Below are 14533 nucleotides of genomic sequence, written 5' to 3' on the forward strand. Positions count from 1 at the left end.
AGAATATAACACAACCTATTAGAAGCATAGCATAACCTAAAACCTATCTCATTCCTTACTACTCACTGCTTGCTATTTCTTACAACTGGCCCTGAGATCATTGTTTAGTGCAATCAGAGCTCTTGGATAGAAACTATTCAGAAGGCGTGTGGTTCGTGTTTTCATTGTCCTATATCTTCTGCCCGAAGGCAACAGTTCAAAGAGGTTGTGAGCAGGATGGGTGGGATCTCTCAGGATATTGTGTGCCTTCTTCAAGCTGCGAGACGTGAAGATCTCATCCGGGGTTGGTAGTTGGAGCCCAATAACATTCTGGGCAATTTTAATTATTCTCTGTAAGGCTTTTTTATCCATTCCAGAGCTGCTCCCATACCACGATAATATACTATAGGTTAAGACACTCTCAATGGTACTATGATAATAGGACAGAAGTAGGTGCTGAGATAGATTCAATCCTCTGAGCATTCTCAGGAAATACAACCTCCCCTGCACCTTCCTCACAACCATATTAACATTTGCAGTCCATGAGAGGTCCTCAGAGATGTAAGTGCCCAGGTATTTAAAACTACCAACCCTCTCCACCTCCTCACCATTTATGTGCAATGGTAAAAATACACTTTTCTTTCGCCTAAAATCAATTATGAGTTCTTTGGTTTTTTTGGTGTTAAGCATAAGATTATTTTCTTTACACCATTGAATTAACCCCTGTACTTCTTTCCTATAAGCAGCCTCATCATTCTCACTAATGAGCCCCACCACTGAAGACTGCACACCTCGCAGCCGCCAATTGCCTGCCCACTCACTGCCACCAACAGCCCACCCACCCACTTGCCGCAGCCACAGCCAATCACCAGCAGGCCTTGCCACAGCCACCAACCACCTGCCCAATCGCCGCTGCCAAACTCCTGCTTGCTGCTGCCATTAATCGCATGTCCCCCCTCTGCATTCACTATCCTTGTATAAGACAACACCCTATTTTTGCCTATTTTTTTTTTTTTTGGCAAAAAGCATCGTCTTATACATGGAAAAATACGGTAATTCCCAGAAATGCAGCTTCTTTAATTCTGTACACACACCACCCCCGGAAAGTACAGCTCACCACCAGTTTACTTTCTTCAGCACAGCCAGCTAAAATCTTCTACAGACTGGTTCATACACTGGTTCATATACAAGACATACGTAACAATATTGCAGTTGTCAAAACCTATTTCTCATGGGCTCCACCAGGCAGAGGGCCTTGTTGGTACTGGCTCCCCCCCTGTGGAACGCCTTCCCATCAGATGTTAAGGAGAGGAGTAATTATATAACATTTAGGAAACATGTGAAGGCAGCTCTGTACAGGGAAACTTTTTAAGGCTTAATGTTTTTACTATGTTTTTATATATGCTGGAAGATGCCCAGAGTGGCTGGGGCAACCCAGTCAGATGGGTGGGGTATAAATAATAAATCATCATCATCATCATCATCATCATCATCACATGGGGAGTTAAAGCCTGCTGTGCTTGCTGCTGCAGAAACTAAGGAATTGTTTGTTTTGGGGTTTTCCATTTGTAACAAAAAGCATGTGCACTGTATCAGGGTAGTTCATGGGTAGACAAACTTAAGGCTCGTGGGGTGGATCCAGCCCAACCCCCTTCGAAATCCGGCCCACGGACGGTCCAGGAATCAGCATATTTTTACATGACCTTTTATTTAAAATGCATCCCTGGGTTATTTGTAGGGCCTGCCTGATGTTTTTACATGAGTAGAATGTGTGCTTTTATTAAAAAGGCATCTCTGAGTTATTTGTGGGGCATAGGAATTCGTTCATCCCCCCCCCCCAATATACTCCCCCCACAAGGTCTGAGGGACAGTGGACCGGCCCTCTGCTAAAAAAGTTTGCTGACCCCTGAGGTAGTTGGATAGAAGGGAGTTGGGTGGAGGAGCCAGGATTCCAACCAATGAAGTCTTCTTCCAGCTACTCCTGTTGTCACTGTTTTGCCTTAGATGGACAGATTTCACCCAAGGGCCTCTGTTATGGAGCAGCAGCTTTAAGCAAGGGCTTAGGTTCAAAAATGTGCAATTGTGACAAGAAAATAGGAAGCTGCTAATTATACAGAATCAGACCAGGGGTCCATCTAAGTCAATTCTGTTGAAGCTGATCCAAGTGATGCTCCAAGATCAGTTCCTTGGAGTGATGCTCCAAGATCAGTTCCTGGGTATTGAACTTGGGACCTTTTTCTGCACTGACCTATGGCCCTTCCCCCAATGATGCGAGAAGCTGCCTTCTTCCTTCTACGCAAGAGCTCCAGGAATGTTGCCCTGCCCTGCACCTGGCAGTTCAGATTGCAGGCTACTCTTTTCTTCCCCCCCCCCCATCCAGTCTGCAAATAGACTTCTTTGCAAAGTTGGATTTGCTGAGTTTCAAGAGCGGGGGGGGGGGGGGGGAAAGCATCCAGATTTTTGGGGGGAGGGAGCTGCTCTCTCCTTCTCATTCTCTGCAATCCAAAAGCCTACCTAAAACTCCCCCCAAAAACTCTACCCATTTGCAGCAAGAGGAGGCACAATATTTAAACAGATCCCCGTTGTGTGGACAGAGTGAGGTGTCAGGTGTCTATTGATGGTGCGTAGGGCTGCTATCTTTGCTGTGGCAAAATACACGACAGGGCGGGGTGGTTGGGGGGCGATCCCCCCCCAAAAAATCTGATTCTGAAGTGACTTCAAAGCAATCCATTACAATCTATTGCAGCCTAACAGGATGGGCGTGGGTGTAGCCAAGGGGGAGCAATAAGAATACTAAATTAACAGAGGTTTTAACCCTCCCCCTAGCAGAAGACTGTACCCCCCCCCAAACACACATATATACTGTATATATATAAAGCTCCACCTGTGCTGAAACCTTTTACACATCCTTTCAAAAAAAACATGAGTTTGGAGAGGACCCCTAACTTGCCAGAGATTGAGAGAGCGATTCGGAAACACAATACTGTTATCGACGCAGGACGTTGCATTTCACACTGAAATACAGGTGGCAACCTTAGTAGCGGGGAGGAGGCTGGCATGAAACCCCCGAACCTCAAACTGGGCGGGAATTGGCAAAGGTTTTTGGGGAGCCCCCCCCTCCTGCTCTGAAGCCACACTATATTTATTGGTTTGGCGTTTATCTCCCATTTCCCTGGGACTCACCTCTGCGCTGGCAAGAGAGTTCTCTGCAAGGCCCTCCCCACGAGCCCAGGCGCTCAGGACCTTTGCGCCGTTGCTGGAGGCACGTCGGAAGAGAATTCGGGCTCGAAGGGGGCGCAGGAGTCTCCTCCGTTTCCTCCCGAGAGGCTCTCCGGAGACCAGCAGGGCGGCATTTCCTTGTTTTCTCTTTGTGTATGTGAGAGAGAAGGGGGGAGAGAAAGAAAGAAAGAAAGGAGGGCGGCGGAGGGGGGAAGGAGAGCGCGCGCAGGTAGGACTGGCCCGGGTCCCGCCCCTCGGCTCTTCTTCTTCTTCTTCTTCTTCCTCAGGGGAGAGGCGGGTTTCGCTTGGCGCCGCCCGGAGTTTCACCGGCTCTCGAAGGCCAGAGGAGTGACCTGCGGAACCTGAGGGCAGCAGCGGGAGGGGGCGGGCCCAGGAGGACGGAATGGCGCGGCCGCCGCCGCCGCCGCCGCCTCCAGGCGCTCTGAGGGGCGAGGGCGCGCGCGGGTGGCGGCGGGGAAAGGGAGCAGGTGCAGCAAAAGGGCGAGGCTCCTGTGGAGAAGAGGGGTTTGCAAGGAAGCCAATGCAAGGAGGGAGCCCACCTGTGGAGGGAACGTGGCCCTCTGAGAAAGAGAGAGAGAGGTCTGAGGGCGAAAAAGCCAAGAGTTGATTTATGAATCCTGTGGAACGCCCTCCCACCAGATGTCAAAGAGAGAACAACAACTACCAGACTTTTAGAAGACACCTGAAGGCAGCCCTGTTTAGGGAAGCTTTTAATGTTTGATGCATTACTGTATTTTAATATTTTGTTGAAAGCCGTCCAGAGTGGCTAGGGAAGCCCAGCCAGATGGGCGGGGTATAAATAATAAATTATGATGATGATGATGAATTGCTTCCCATAAAGCGATTTAATGTAGTGACCTGGGGTGGGATTTGACGTTGCAATAGCTCCATTTGCACAAGCATTGCAGTTTGCTAGGTACAATGATTCACACACACGCTGTTCTGGGGGATCTCCACAACAAGCCATAAGTCCAGATCTTCAGGAAAGATTTATGTTCCCTTGATACGTGTCACCTTCAAGACCCAAGTGCATTTGTAAAAGGGATGCTAGAGATACATGGCATCATAGGGACGTGGGTAGCGCTGTAGTCTAAACCACTGAGCCAATTGGAAAGTTGGTGGTTCGAATCCCCGCAGCAGGGTGAGCTCCCGTTGCTCTGTCCCAGCTCCTGCCAACTGAGCAGTTCGAAAGCACACCAGTGCAAGTAGATAAATAGGTATTGCTGCAGCGGGAAGGTAAATGGCATTTCCATGTGCTCTGGCTTCCATCACAATGTTTCATTGTGCCAGAAGCGGTTTAGTCATGCTGGCCAAAGTTCTCTGTGGACAAAGGCCGGCTCCCTCAGCCTGAAAGCATAGTCAAATTTGACTGGACTTAACCGTCCAGGGGTCTTTTACCTTTATATTCTGTATATGTGTGGTTTTGGCTGGGCTGGAAGCTGGAAAGAGAGAGCCCTGACTCCCTCAGCTGAAGCAGAGCAGAGACTGTGGTGTCTTTGTGACATATGGTTTATTTACACATATATTCAGCCCAAGCCTGTGATGGAGGGGTTCAGAGCACCTTCCTTCTCACCAAATGCCCAGCTTAATCTACTTCCTAACCCACTAGTCTCTAAGCTTAGCTCTCTTTATCTGCAGAGGGAGGGAGAACCCCCTTCATTTGCATATCAAATGGTTTCTTTGATCCTGTGTTGTGCTAACGGATGATTACCTCAAAGGAAATTAGCCTGACTCAATTAACACTTAACTCACGTTGATTCTCTAGGATTATAGTTGTCCAATACACACCTTAGGAAGCTTGCCTGGCTTAATTACCTTTTAACACATGCTAATTAAAGGATTAGAAGCCTTTAGAACACAGCTCAAATATACACATGGATCTATCTTAAATACACACAAGTCTGGCTATTTTAGATACATGGATCTATCTTATATACACACAAGTTGGGCTATTTTAGTTACATGGGTCTATCTTAAATACACACGAGTCTGGCTATTTCCCAGTTTAAATACTCCAAGGCTTTATTAATTCTAACACTATTGGTTCAGGGACTTTAGGGTGTCTTGCACCCATCGACTTATAACAGTACCATTCCTAATTATCACTAGGGCTACAGCCCCAAACCCACTTAACCCCAGAGAAAGCGCCACTGAACTCCATACATCCAGTTTCTGAGTAAATACATATAGCAGGTGTGGAGAACTTCAAGCCCAGGGGCCAAACGTCCAGCCCGTTTACACTCCCTGAGCCATGCTTCTCACTGGCCCTGCTCTGCACCCATCTTGTGTGCTTATGCCTGGCTGGAATGTGCCCTTGAACTGTGCAAATAAATGCCTTTTGCTTGCCTGGGTGGAGGATGAAGAGATGCATGTGCAGAAATTTTTCCCTTTGGCATAGCTGGAATGTACCAAGGTAAGAGTCACATCTATTGCTCTTGGACTGAAAAAGGTCCCTTGCCCTTGATGGTGTAGGATTGAGCTGCTAGTAGACCAGTTTTGCTATTTCCAGACCCCTCAGTTCCACTTCTGAAATGCAGTTTACTAGAATATTAGCATTTTAAAACAGTCTTTATATTTTTAAAATTAGACTACTTGTCACACAGGTGGCGCTGTGGGTTAAACCACAGAGCCTAGGACTTGCCAATCAGAAGGTCAGCGGTTCAAATCCCCGCGACGGGGTGAGCTCCTGTTGCTTGGTCCCTGCTCCTGCCAACCTAGCAGCTTGAAAGCACATCAAAGTGCAAGTAGATAAATAGGTAACTCTCCGGCGGGAAGGTAAATGGCGTTTCCGTGCGCTGCTCTGGTTCACCAAAAGCGGCTTAGTCATGCTGGCCACATGACCCGGAAGCTGTACGCTGGCTCCCTAAGCCAATAAAGCGAGATGAGCGCCGCAACCCCAGAGTTGGCCACGACTGGACCTAATGGTCAGGGGTCCCTTTACCTTTACCTTTATCTTTACTGGTCACACACCCTGGCAATGGCTGCTGGATAAACTCCCCCTCTCAAAAAAACCTTTTTGTAATAGGGTATCAGAAAAATAGTGGATAATATGCTCAACTTCTCCATGGTCCCAGTGCAGAGCTGTAAGTTAAATAGAATATTGTGGTTATCTTTCAGCTAAAACGGTAGAGGATAACTGAAATCGAAGAAGGATAAACACATTTCTCAGGATTCATTTGCTAATGTCAAACAGTTGTCAAATACACGAGCCTGCGGGATAGCTCATTTGAGCATGAGACTTGTAATCTCAGGGCTGTGGGTTCGAGCGCCACGTTGGGCAAAAAAGATTCCTGCATTGCTAGGGGTTGGGCTAGATGACCCTCATGGTCCCTTCCAACTCTGCAACTCTTTGATTCTATATCAAGGGACATTTAGCCAGAAAAGACATGTCACGTTGACTCTCAGCCTATTTTCTAAATACTGGTTATTCACACATTAATAGGGACTACGGCTCCCATTATCCCTAGCTAGCAGGAACACTGGTCAGGGATGATGGGAGTTTTTATTTTATTACTTTTTAAATTGAATTTGTATGCAGCCCTATCCCCGCTGGTCTCAGGGCAGTTCACAGAATATAATCAGAATATGAAATCCCAAAATACATAATCAAAATACAAACAACAACCCAATAACCCACCCACCCCCAACAACAGTTGGGGACCCACGTTTGAGAAACTGTAGCTGCAAGTGGGCTCAGAAGGGCGAGGGAAAGCTGGTGCTAACTCAGCCACAAATCTAATTTAGGGAGGAGTGCATTACTGTAGACCAGGCATCTCCAAACTCGGCCCTTCAGCTGTTTTGGGACTACAATTCCCATCATCCCTGACCACTGGTCCCGTTAGCTAGGGGTGATAGGAGTTGTAGTCCCAAAACAGCTGGAGGGCCAAGTTTGGAGATGCCTGGTATAGACAGTACAGCACACCCTTCACATGATTTAATGCAGTGCAGGCATTACAGTGGTACCTCGGGTTACATACGCTTCAGGTTACAGACTCCGCTAACCCAGAAATAGTACCTCGGGTTAAGAGCTTTGCTTCAAGATGAGAACAGAAATCGTGCTCCGGTGGCGCGGCAGCAGCAGGAGGCCCCATTAGCTAAAGTGGTGCTTCAGGTTAAGAACAGTTTTAGGTTAAGAACGATCTTACATGGACCTTAGATTTTTTTGAAACACTGGCTAACTCTGTGCATTTTGAGTTTCTGTGAAAGAGGCTTCAGCTAGAATGAGGTTCAGTCAGCAGATGGTCCATACGTGGTGCAGCTCTGAGCTAAGGTCAGTGCAAGGAATGCAAAATAAATGGGGTGATATTCAACTAAGCCGCATTCAGAGTAGACCCATTGAAGTCATGGGACTTAAGTTACTTTCTCATGCTATTTTATGACTAATATTGGATATCACCCATTTATTCTAGAGCAGTTGTTGTGCCTCGTGGATACAAAAAACAACCAAACCCTATGGCATTTAATAATTTTAATGCAAACATGAACCCATTCTTATACAGTGGTACCTCGGGTTACATACGCTTCAGGTTACATACGCTTCAGGTTACAGACTCAGTTACCCAGAAATAGTGCTTCAGGTTAAGAACTTTGCTTCAGGATGAGAACAGAAATCGTGCTCCGGCGGTGCGGCGGCAGCAGGAGGCCCCATTAGCTAAAGTGGTGTTTCAGGTTAAGAACAGTTTCAGGTTAAGAACGGACCTCCAGAACGAATTAAGTACTTAACCCGAGGTACCACTGTAGTTTGTAGAGGAAGCAGGGGTGAGGGCAAAAAGACAGACAGACTCTGTGGCTTCCTAATCCAGTATGCTTTCGTTCTGTCTTGGACTATAGACAAACAAAATACAATTCTGACATCTAGTGTCTTATGTGGCTCATAGCAATAATGAGATCAGTCCACTTTTCTTTCTATTTGTAAGGAAGTCTCTAGGTTTGGTTCATACATACATACTCATCACTTTCGATGTTTGCCTGTGTGTAAAGACTGTCACAGATCTAATACCACATATCTAATACATCATCTCAAACTTCGGTGGAGTAAGTTAACACACTGGGCTGCAAGCCGTCATGTTTAGACAGCTCCAGTCATGTCTGCATATGCACAGATCGGCCCTTTAACCCATAATAAAAACTAGCTTATTCAATAGTTTCCTTTTTACAAAGCTCCAGAATTCTTAACTTGCACCAATGTACCAATTATTCTAATAGGGCAAGATTTTTATGTTAGGATAAATGTTGCAATAAAGTTTAATCTCCCAGAATGAAGTACTTAACCCCGAAAGGATAATATTCATAACTCGCTATTAGGTTAAACAGCTTCTGATTTACAGGCAAGAAAATTACACCCTGCTCTAATCTATTGCGCAAAATAACTGCTTTGGATTCTGGCAGGGATGAGATTTGCATCCAGCCCTAGCTTCTCTTTTCATTGCTGTCAGCTCCAAGAATATATGAGAAAGAGATAATGAGAAAAGTGATCATGGACAGATGTGATGTGCTTCTTCTAGCTGACCTAGCCACTGTGATCCACGCGACGGTCACCTCCAGGCTTGATTATTGTAACTCACTCTACGTGGGGCTGCCCTTGAGACTGACCCAGAAACTCCAGCGGGTGCAGAATGCGAGACTCCTTAAGGGGTCCTTGCCGCGGGACCATATTCATCTGGTGCTATACCAGCTGCACTGGCTCCCGATGGAGTACAGGATCAGGTTTAAGGTGTTGGTAAGCCCTATATGGCCTAGGACCCTTGTATCTACAGGACTGCCTCTCCTGGTATGTCCCACGGAGGACCTTACGGTCTTCAAATAAAAATATCTTGGAGATCCCAAGCCACAGGGAGGTTAGGCTGGCCTCAACCAGAGCCAGGTCTTTTTCAGCCGTGGCCCCAATCTGGTAGAATGCTCTGTCACAAGAGACTAGGGCCCTGCGGGACTTGACATCTTTCCACAGGGCCTGCAAGATGGAGCTGTTTCATCAGGCCTTTGACCAAGGCACAGTCTGACCCTCTCTCCTTCTGTAATCCTCACAGAACTCTAGCCCAATGGTTGCCATTAATTTTATTCTGAATTGATTTTAGAATGTATTTTAATTAATTGACTGTGTGATTTTATGTACACTGTGCTATTTTTACTTGTTAGACACTCTGAGCCCGGCTTTGGCCAGGGAGGGCAGGATATAAATAAAAATTTATTATAATTATTATTATTCTACCTGTCCACGAGGGCTTAGGTCCAGGAGGGCTTCCAACCTTTGTGTTGGGACCACGAGGATCATTGAGTCAAGCAGGAATCAAACTCACAACTCTGAGATGTTTGTCTCATGCTGTACCGACTGAGCTATGCATGCTGGAACCCAGACAGATTGAAGCCCCAGCATCCATTTTTCTAAGAACTGACCACTGGGTTCTCTTGTTAAATATACTAAACTTGGTTAGGAAATTGATATGCCATGGGGTTAATGTCAGAAGCAGAGCAGTTTGCCAAATACAAGCAAACAAACCCCTCAAGTCTACAGTACCTGTGCCGCCACTAGGTACACAGCTGAAAGTCTGTGGGCTGCATCCAACTAAGTGATACTGAAGAGAAGACCCATTGGAATGAATGGACCTAAGTTAGTTAGGTGTGTTAATTCCAGTGGGTCTCCTCTGAGCAGGACTACTGTTGCATGCAACCCTATGTCTCTTTGAGTTCTTCTCTTAGTTCCCTGGGGGTGCAGTTGCTGCCAAACATGCGTATCCTGAATTGGGGGCATCCCTTCTGACAAGCTGTAGCTGTTTGGGGATACACACATAGAATAATAGAGTTGAAAGGGCCCCTTGGATCATCTAGTCCCAACTCCTTGCAATGCAGCTGTCCCTTATAGGGATCAAACCTGCAACCTTGGTGCTGTTAGCACCACACTCTAACCAACTGAGCTATCCAGCTGGGGTACACACAGCATGCTCTTTGGCAATGACCAGACGCTTCAGGGACCAGTCTTTCTCCAAGTAAATTATCTCAGTGAAGCTGCTGGGAAAGGTGGAGGGGCCCATGTCATTATGGTGATTTCAGCTCTAGAAGTGATACAGCCAAATCACAGGGTAGACACGTGCACCAGTGGAGGAATGTTCAGGAGCAGTTCCACCCCGCTGGAAAGCTTAGCAGAGCATTTCCTCCATATTTGCTGCCATTCATAGTGTCAACACGAGGTGGCAGTGGGCTTGTATCTGGATGGAGGCAGCAGCTTCCTAGCCTTGCAAGAGTAAGATGCCTAGCAAAGATATTTATTGTACACAAGCCTGTTTAATAAATATTATAAGCTGCTTACTTGGTAAATGAATATTATAAGCTACATAATTGGAAAAAATCTCTTAACTCCTGTACATAAAACAGTAATATAATTATAATTTATATTCAGATGCAGTCAGTAGAATTTTTTTTAAAAAATGTATATGACAAATCATGTCTGTAATAATAATAGTAGTAGTAGTAGTAGTAGTAGTAGTACAGTGGTACCTCTGGTTGCATCACCTTGCCAACAAAGGTCCATATAGTTAAAGCTATGGTTTTCCCAGTAGTGATATATGGAAGTGAGAGCTGAACCGTAAAGAAGGCTGATTGCCGAAGAATTGATGCTTTTGAATTATGGTGCTGGAGGAGACTCTTAAGAGTCCCATGGACTGCAAGAAGACCAAACCGATCCATTCTGAAGGAAATCAGCCCTGAATGCTCACTGGAAGGACAGATCCTGAAGTTGAGGCTCCAATACTTTGGCCACCTCATGAGAAGAGAAGACTCCCTGGAAAAGACCCTGATGTTGGGAAGGATGGAGGGCCCAAGGAGAAGGGGACGACAGAGGACGAGATGGTTGGATAGTGTTTTCGAAGCTACCAGCATGAGTTTGACCAAACTGCGGGAGGCAGTGGAAGACAGGAGTGCCTGGCGTGCTCTGGGGTCCCTTTACCTTTACTTTAAGCTGAGAAGGCTGAGGTCTTGGCCTTGGGTCAGGCAAGCCAGCTTTCAATCTTCTTGCTGATATTGTTAAGCAGTTGTGAGCCTAAGGGCTCACTGACACTTCCCTCTTCCTGCTGTTTCCCCCAATGGGGAAACCCAGTCTTTCCTGAATTGCAGCAAACATCAATTGGTTTTCTGCAGATTGATTTTTGATTCAGCAGGAAAGACCGGGTTTTCCTAGGGAAAACTGTGGGACAAGCCAAAAACCTTTCAGACCCATGCTTTCTAGGCACGGGAAAAGCAGAAGTGTGAACAAGTCCTAACCCCTTTGCACATTGTGGTGTTAGTTGTATAAACACAAGGGCCAATAGGTGGCACCGTGCAGGGAGGTTAGAGGAAGCAAATAGGAAAATAAAATTAGCTGTGTTTCACTTCTCCCAACATAACGCCTTGTGCACAGTCCCCTTGCTGATCTACCCTAAAACAGTAAAGACGCCTGCTTCTTGGGAGAAAAGCAATGACAAACCTACACAGCATCTTAAAAAGAAGAGACATCACCTTATCAACAAAGGTCCATATAGTTAAAGCTATGGTTTTCCCAGTAGTGATGTATAGAAGTGAGAGCTGGACCATAAAGAAGGCTGATCGCCAAAGAATCGATGCTTTTGAATTATGGTGCTGGAGGAGACTCTTGAGAGTCTATGGACTGCAAGAAGATCAAACCTATCCATTCTGAAGGAAATGAGCCCTGAGTGCTCACTGGAAGGACAGATTGTGAAGCTGAGGCTCCAATACTTTGGCCACCTCATGAGAAGAGAAGACTCCCTGGAAAAGACCCTGATGTTGGGAAGGATGGAGGGCACAAGGAGAAGGGGACGACAGAGGACGAGATGGTTGGATAGTGTTATCGAAGCTACCAGCATGAGTTTGACCAAGCTGCGGGAGGCAGTGGAAGACAGGAGTGCCTGGCGTGCTCTGGTCCATGGGGTCATGAAGAGTCGGACATGACTAAACGACTAAACAACAACAACAACCCCTGATTCCAAACAGGATCCGTTCCGGAGGCCCGTTCGCAACATGAAAAGAGTGCAACCCGCAGTGGCGCATCTGCACATGGGTGGGTTACGATTCGCCACTTCTCTGCATATGCGTGATGTCATTTTGCGCGTCTGCGCATGCGGCGAAACCCGGAATTAACACTTTCCGGTACTTCTGGGTCGCCGTGGAACGTAACCTGAAAGAATGTAACATGAAGTGGACGTAACATGAGGTATGACTGTATTACCAGACATCTTGAACAGTATAATGAAGGTGTCTGCCTAATCTTAACACCACCAGCTACCTCTCTTAAAAGTTGTTTCAAATGGGTTTCATAGGTTGAACACCCTGATCTTACAGCAGAGATGGGGAACCTCTGGCTCTGCAGATGTTGCAGGACCACAACTGGCAATTGGCCATGCTGGCTGGGGCTGCTGGAAGCTGAAGTCCAGCAACATCTGCTCCCCTATCCCTGCCTTAATAGTAAAGGGCCATCTGGTCAATTTGCACCTAGCTATTGGCCACTTGCAACCAAAGGAAGATGCCCGGGCACCAGGATGTTGTCTGACATCTCCACCATCTGGAGGTATGTGCCTGGGGATCCTTGGATCTTGACTGTTTTCACACATTAGAAACACATCCTGTAGAATTCTATCCATTATATTTTGTCTGCACAATCACAAGGAATTTCAGGAACCAAAAAGTAATACAGAGGAAAAAAAGACGTTTGAGCCATCTGTCCCTAAAATATCAACCAGGCATTCCATTTTGGCAGCTACAACCCTGGTTTAAGGAGCTATGTGGCACCTAACTCATATATCTGAGTTTCTAACATTGTTTCAGAGGTAAAGGTAAAGGACCCCTGGACAGTTAAGTCCAGTCAAAGGCAACTATGGGGTTGCGGCGCTCATCTCGCTTTCAAGCCGAGGGAGTCAGTATTTGTCCACAGACAGTTTTTTGGGTCATGTGGCCAGCATAACTTAACCGCTTCTGGTGCAATGGTACACCGTGACAGAAACCAGAACGCATGGAAATGCCATCTACATTATTGTTTCAGAATAACGTACTAACAAACAAAAACGTGTTTCCTTCTCCTGTAAAAAATTCCAAGTGCTGCTGCTATAGTATACAGTGGTACCTCTAGATACAAACGGGATCCGTTCCGGAGCCCCGTTCGCATCTAGAGGTAAACGTAACTAGTGACGGATTTCGCCACGTCTCCGCATGCACGTGACGTCATTTTGAGCGTCTGCACATGCGCAAGCGACGAAACCCAGAAGTAACGTGCTCCGTTACTTCCGTGTTGCCGAGGAGTGCAACTCGAACGCACTCAACTCAAAGCGTATTTAACCCGAGGTATGACTGTACAGTGTTTACTTCTGATAGCTAGGCACAGACACAACTGTTAAAGTCATAATTCTTCTCTTATTATATGATGGCAACTTGGTCTTTTTTATTAAAAAAAAAAAAACCAGCTAAATATACGGATTAGCATCTGAAAGCAGTGTTCATTTTCTTCTACCAGGTGGCTACAATTGTGAATATTACCATTTCATGAGGGTTTACATATATATTTGGCCTGCTTCTACTTTGACTTTCTCTGTATGATCTATTTTCTTAAAATTTGCACATTTGCCAATCAGTGGAGCAGCTTTCACCTTTGGAAACTGGTCATCCACTTCAATGTGCTTATATCTGCGAGGGCAGAATTAATAGTACACTTATCACAGCTTGTTGTTCATCCCCATGTAAAATTCAGTCTGTGATTTGGGACAGGAGAACACTGTTAACTGCTGGAGGAGAAAAATATGAAAGAGATTTGGAATGAAAAGTGCCTCATCCTTTGTCATAGTAGAAGGACTCCTAAATGATAGGAGTTAAGTGTCATGCAGATAGTGCCAATATATGCTTTAGTCACCAGTTGGCACTGAACTTACTTGTATCCGGATGGAGCCCGTCATTTCTGGTTACTTCCTTCTTTCCAAGAGACAATAAATTTGTTGGCTAGCTTCCTGACTGGTTTAAATGATAATGGCTATTGGCTTCGACATCTCTGAGTGAATTGACTTTAGTGAAGTCAAGGAGCATCATGGTCAGTATTAGTTGACCTGAATGCATCACCCGATTGCTTCTGTACGCACACCCAATGCAGCATGGATATGAATCTTCAGCCAACCATGGAGTTAAGGCCAGTTCACACACCAGCCTGGTTTGCAGATTTTACATGAAGTAGGGCATGGAAGAATGCCTTGAGCTTCAAGATTTCTCCTTGTCATCTAGGAGTCATATAGTATTCAAGGCTGTGTGTATTCCTGGGGTGTCCTTTATGCCTTACTGTTTGGTACCA

The 14533-nt window shown here is 46.0% G+C and overlaps 1 protein-coding gene across 1 annotated transcript in view; it reads right to left on the reverse strand.

Moving 5' to 3' along the window:
- The window catches only part of LOC307219564 (uncharacterized protein), a gene marked incomplete at both ends in the record, with an annotated part of 30930 nt that extends 16783 nt beyond the window's left edge, over positions 1–14147 (reverse strand). Inside the window, 2 exons of the mRNA XM_079982809.1 lie at positions 3163–3708; positions 14124–14147. Of these exons, the coding sequence (XP_079838935.1) occupies positions 3163–3708; positions 14124–14147 (570 nt within the window). The remainder of the gene's footprint in view (positions 1–3162; positions 3709–14123) is intronic.
- Between the last annotated feature and the right edge of the window lie 386 nt (positions 14148–14533).

This window comes from Podarcis cretensis (genome assembly GCF_951804945.1).
Source record: "Podarcis cretensis genome assembly, chromosome: 7".
NCBI lineage: Eukaryota > Metazoa > Chordata > Lepidosauria > Squamata > Lacertidae > Podarcis > Podarcis cretensis.